This window comes from Eubalaena glacialis, chromosome 10 (genome assembly GCF_028564815.1).
Source record: "Eubalaena glacialis isolate mEubGla1 chromosome 10, mEubGla1.1.hap2.+ XY, whole genome shotgun sequence".
NCBI lineage: Eukaryota > Metazoa > Chordata > Mammalia > Artiodactyla > Balaenidae > Eubalaena > Eubalaena glacialis.
In genome coordinates, this window is record NC_083725.1 from 9,653,059 (window position 1) to 9,657,280 (window position 4,222).

Below are 4,222 nucleotides of genomic sequence, written 5' to 3' on the forward strand. Positions count from 1 at the left end.
GGGAGTATTTTTCTACCCTAAGTTCTCAGAGAACTGGTGCTCTCTCATATGGGGATAGAATTAAGCAAACTATCAATCAACTGTGACCTGCCTCTTTATACTAAATTTCCTATATACTTTGAAAATTGGGCAATTCATTTCATAGTAATTTATCTTACCCATTGCAAAAACAACCATATGAAAGAATATCCTCAATAAGACAGGAAATAATTTTACTATTTTCTAGTGAATTTTAGTGAAACAGAAAGAAAGTGCTCAGCCTATGAATTTGCGTATACAAACAGGAATGCTTTACGTGGTATAGAAATGTACTTAGTTACAAAGGAAGATTTGGATAAGATGTACTTTCCAGGATTTCCAGTTTGTTATCCTTAGCATTTGCTAAGCCTTTTCACTTTGTTAGGTTTGTGTCTACAGATCTTTATCCAATATACATTTATTAGGTTTTTCTCTATATTAGGCCCTGATTCAGTTGGTCTTGGAATTTTGAATTAAAGTTTAGTACATTTCCCTACTTGCTAAGCAATTCTATTCATTGAATTTTGAAGATTTTTTAGTTGACTTTTAAAAAATGAGTCTGAATTAGAATTTGGAAGGGGGTTCTTTAGAAAAACATCTGTTCTATTATCTAAGTTGTATCTCACTGCTAATATATAATAGTAATGATTTTTAGTTATATAAAAATAATATTATATATATGTATCTGTATAAAATCAGCTTGCTTAAATTTATTTGTGATATAAGTTAAGAATTTTCTTTCAGAACATAATATGAGAGTGTGATTTACTTCTTATGGGCCTACAGCTGGGGATATGTAGACATACCATTATATACACTGCTCATTTAAAATAATCGTGTAGATTACAGACAGATAAGTCATCACATTACAATGATTATTCTCATAGCTGTATAAGGGTGAAAAAGTACTTTTCCACTCATTGAGTGTACTTTTCAAAGTCCATTAAAAGCTGGTTTAGCTGGCAAGTAAGGAAGGAGAGCTTAGTGTGTATGTGCATGGGGGCGGTGTCATGAAGGACCTTAAATAGAATCAGAATCCTCCTTTTTTTGGTCTGAACTGTATTTGAGTGTAAGATTCTAAGGAGCTACTTTCCTGCCTGTCTTTCTAGAGTATCAGGGGACATGAGAAATGGCACTGCAATCACAGAGTTCATCCTCCTAGGCTTTCCTGGTATCCAAGGACTACAAATCCCTTTCTTTACAGTGATATTTTTCATCTACATGTTAACCCTTGCAGGCAACGGGCTCATTATCGCCATTGTCTGGGCTGAGCCCAGGCTACAAATTCCAGTGTACTTCTTCCTTTGCAACCTGTCCTTCCTGGAGATCTGGTACACCACCACAGTCATCCCCAAACTGCTAGAAACCTTTGTGGTGGCAAGAACAGCTATCTGCACCCCCTGCTGCCTGTTGCAGGCCTTCTTCCACTTCTTCCTCGGCACCACTGAGTTCTTCATCCTCACCGTCATGTCTTTTGACCGTTACCTGGCCATCTGCAAGCCCCTTTGCTACCCCACCATCATGACCAGCAAACTCTGCCTGCAACTGGCCCTCAGCTCCTGGGTGGCGGGCTTCACCCTTGTCTTTTGTCACGTGGTGCTGCTCATCCAGTTGCCATTCTGTGGCAAGAATGTCATCAATCACTTCTACTGTGATGCTGGTCCCATCCTGAGAGCAACCTGTGCAGACACAAACATTTTGGAGCTCCTGGGTCTCTTGGCAACCACCCCGGTGAGCCCAGGGTCACTCGTCTTCACTATGATTTCTTACATCTATATCCTGTCCACCATCCTACAGATTCCTTCAGCCGCTGGCTGCCAGAAGGCTTTCTCTACCTGTGCTTCTCACCTGACCGTTGTCTCTCTGCTCTACGGAGCTGTTTTGCTCATGTATCTGAGACCCACAGCTCACTCCTTTAAGACGAATAAGGTGTTGTCAGTGCTGAATACTATCCTCACACCCCTTCTGAATCTGTTTATTTATACAACTAGAAACAAGGAGGTGAAAGGAGCCCTAAGGAAGGCAGTGGCTTGTCCAAAGACTCATCATCCAGAGTAAAACATGCAACACATGGAAATGAACATTAAGTTCAGATACAAAAACTAAATGTAAGAGAGGATTGTGAAGAAGATAAAGAGGTGAGGGCAAACTATGATGGTTAGGTTCCCCTATAAGAATTCGTTACATATAAATGGACCAGGAGTCCCCCTTGAAGTAGAGAAGTGACTTCATTCTCCAACTAGGAAATCCCACAATACCTTCAGATGCATGAGGAAGAACTCAGGACTTTCTCAACTATAAGCTGAAAGTAGAGGACTTCCCTGGTGGTCCAGTGGTTAAGACTCTGCACTTCCACAGCAGGGGGCACAGGTTCAAGCCCTGGTCAGGGGAACTAAGGTCCTGCATGCCATGCGGCAGGGCCAAAAAAAAAAAAAAGCTGAAAGTAGAAACCACTAAAGTCAGAGACAACTGTCAGTAAATTTTTTAAGAAAATGTAAGGAATCCTGTCTCCCTCTTTGCCTTTAATAACCCCTTTGCCTCACCTTGTCAAAGGCATAAAGTATCCTACACCTCATTTTCTCAGTACTTATTTTCTTCATAGTAGAAGCCCCCCGAAGTCTCCTAATCAATTCTAATGGTCTTTCCAAAATGTTTGAAATGAACCAGGTAATGTCTCAATAAGGGAACTTCTATCTTGATATAGAAATTTTGATATCTACAAATTTTGATATCTACAAAAATTTGATATCTACAAATTTTTAGATAATCTAAAGCTGTTTATCCCCAGATAATACCAAAACTTGAGGACATCGGGTGAAAATTTCCAGTTGGATTATGCTTCAATCCAGGTAAGCCATGTGTTTAGGAAACCAACAGAAGTCCCAGAGCCAATATAACTGTGAAGGCTTTCTTGGTGGAAAACTCAGCCCCCGGGTAACATTAAGTTCAGGGCTTGCATGTAGAGTTAGCATGTAAGGTTCCGTAAGGCAGGTGACAAACATATTGATTTAACCTTGTTCTGGGGGAAGACATCTGGCAGAAAAAGTTTTCTAGAGAATGATGATACAGGTGAGTCACAGAATGTCATACTGGGTATTATGTATGTCCATCTTGCAACAGCAAGAGAAGACTATCATTTACAGCCCATTAAAACTATGATTTTTTGAAAAGGATTATTGTGAACTTCTTTTAGTATTGAACTGAAAATTGCAACTGCAAAACAAAGTGTAATGAGGTAGAAATGTTATTACCTGATTTTCTTAGAGAGGAGCTATCTTGGGGCTGGGTAGGGGAAATCAGTCATTTAAAGGCAAAGGGAGAAACCCAAAGGACATGAATATTATCAAGAGCCCCTATCATCAATCAAATGGTTTAAATTGCCCTGAAAGAGAAAATCAGCATAATATCTAGTGCTTCTCAGAGAGGAAAATGGCAGACAAAGAAAAGAGAGGGGAAAAGAGCCAGAAAGATGGAATGCAGCAAAAAAGTGTGTGGAAAGAAATCAGTGAAAATTCTCCTAAGTTGGCACACCTACAGTGCATTTTAAGAATGGAGATGTCTAATACTCAACTTAAGGCCACATTTCCACAATGTTCATCTGTCTTCTTCTCACACCTTCAGTAAAGTCTCCCACATTACCAAATGCACATATGAACAGGATGAGTGTATTATACGCATTCATATGTGTGTGCTGGATGTGTAAATCAAGGAAGAGTCGAGTTTCCTGTCTAGAACAATGTGGTTGGAATTAGAGACAGTTCATAGAAAATCTCACAGCAATGGTCACAGACTATGCAGAAATTTTAGGAATAACTTCAGACTTTCATTGGCTTGGGTGTGTCTCCAGGTAACCTAGATCTAGAGGAGCTGAGACACCTGAGTTGTACTGGTATTTAAAAATATTTTAAGATCTGCCTTCAAGTTTCATATTAGTTTTCCTGGGTCTAGCCTATTGCCTGAAGAGTTACCTATTTGATGGCAGACAGAGGGTAAGGTAACAGAAAACACCTTGACAGGTCCTATAAAGGAGAGAAAAACAAGTGTGAGAGTACCACCAGGCTTCAATTCATGAAAATCAAAATAGACACCAATGTGATTCATCCATTTTTCATGTTTTATTGATGTATTGTTATCATGTACCAAACAATGTGCTGGTACTGTTTCTGCTGAAAAAATCCTTTTTTTTTGTAGTCTGCCAGAGTAT

At 39.4% G+C, this 4,222-nt stretch overlaps 1 protein-coding gene across 1 annotated transcript; it reads left to right on the forward strand.

The window, feature by feature from the left end:
• The first annotated feature begins 1,098 nt into the window (after positions 1 to 1,098).
• On the forward strand, positions 1,099 to 2,076 carry LOC133099369 (olfactory receptor 6X1). Its single transcript, XM_061202973.1, has one exon. The coding sequence runs from the start codon at positions 1,141 to 1,143 to the stop codon at positions 2,074 to 2,076; it is 936 nt and encodes a 311-aa protein (XP_061058956.1). The 5' UTR covers positions 1,099 to 1,140.
• The last annotated feature ends 2,146 nt before the right edge of the window (positions 2,077 to 4,222 follow it).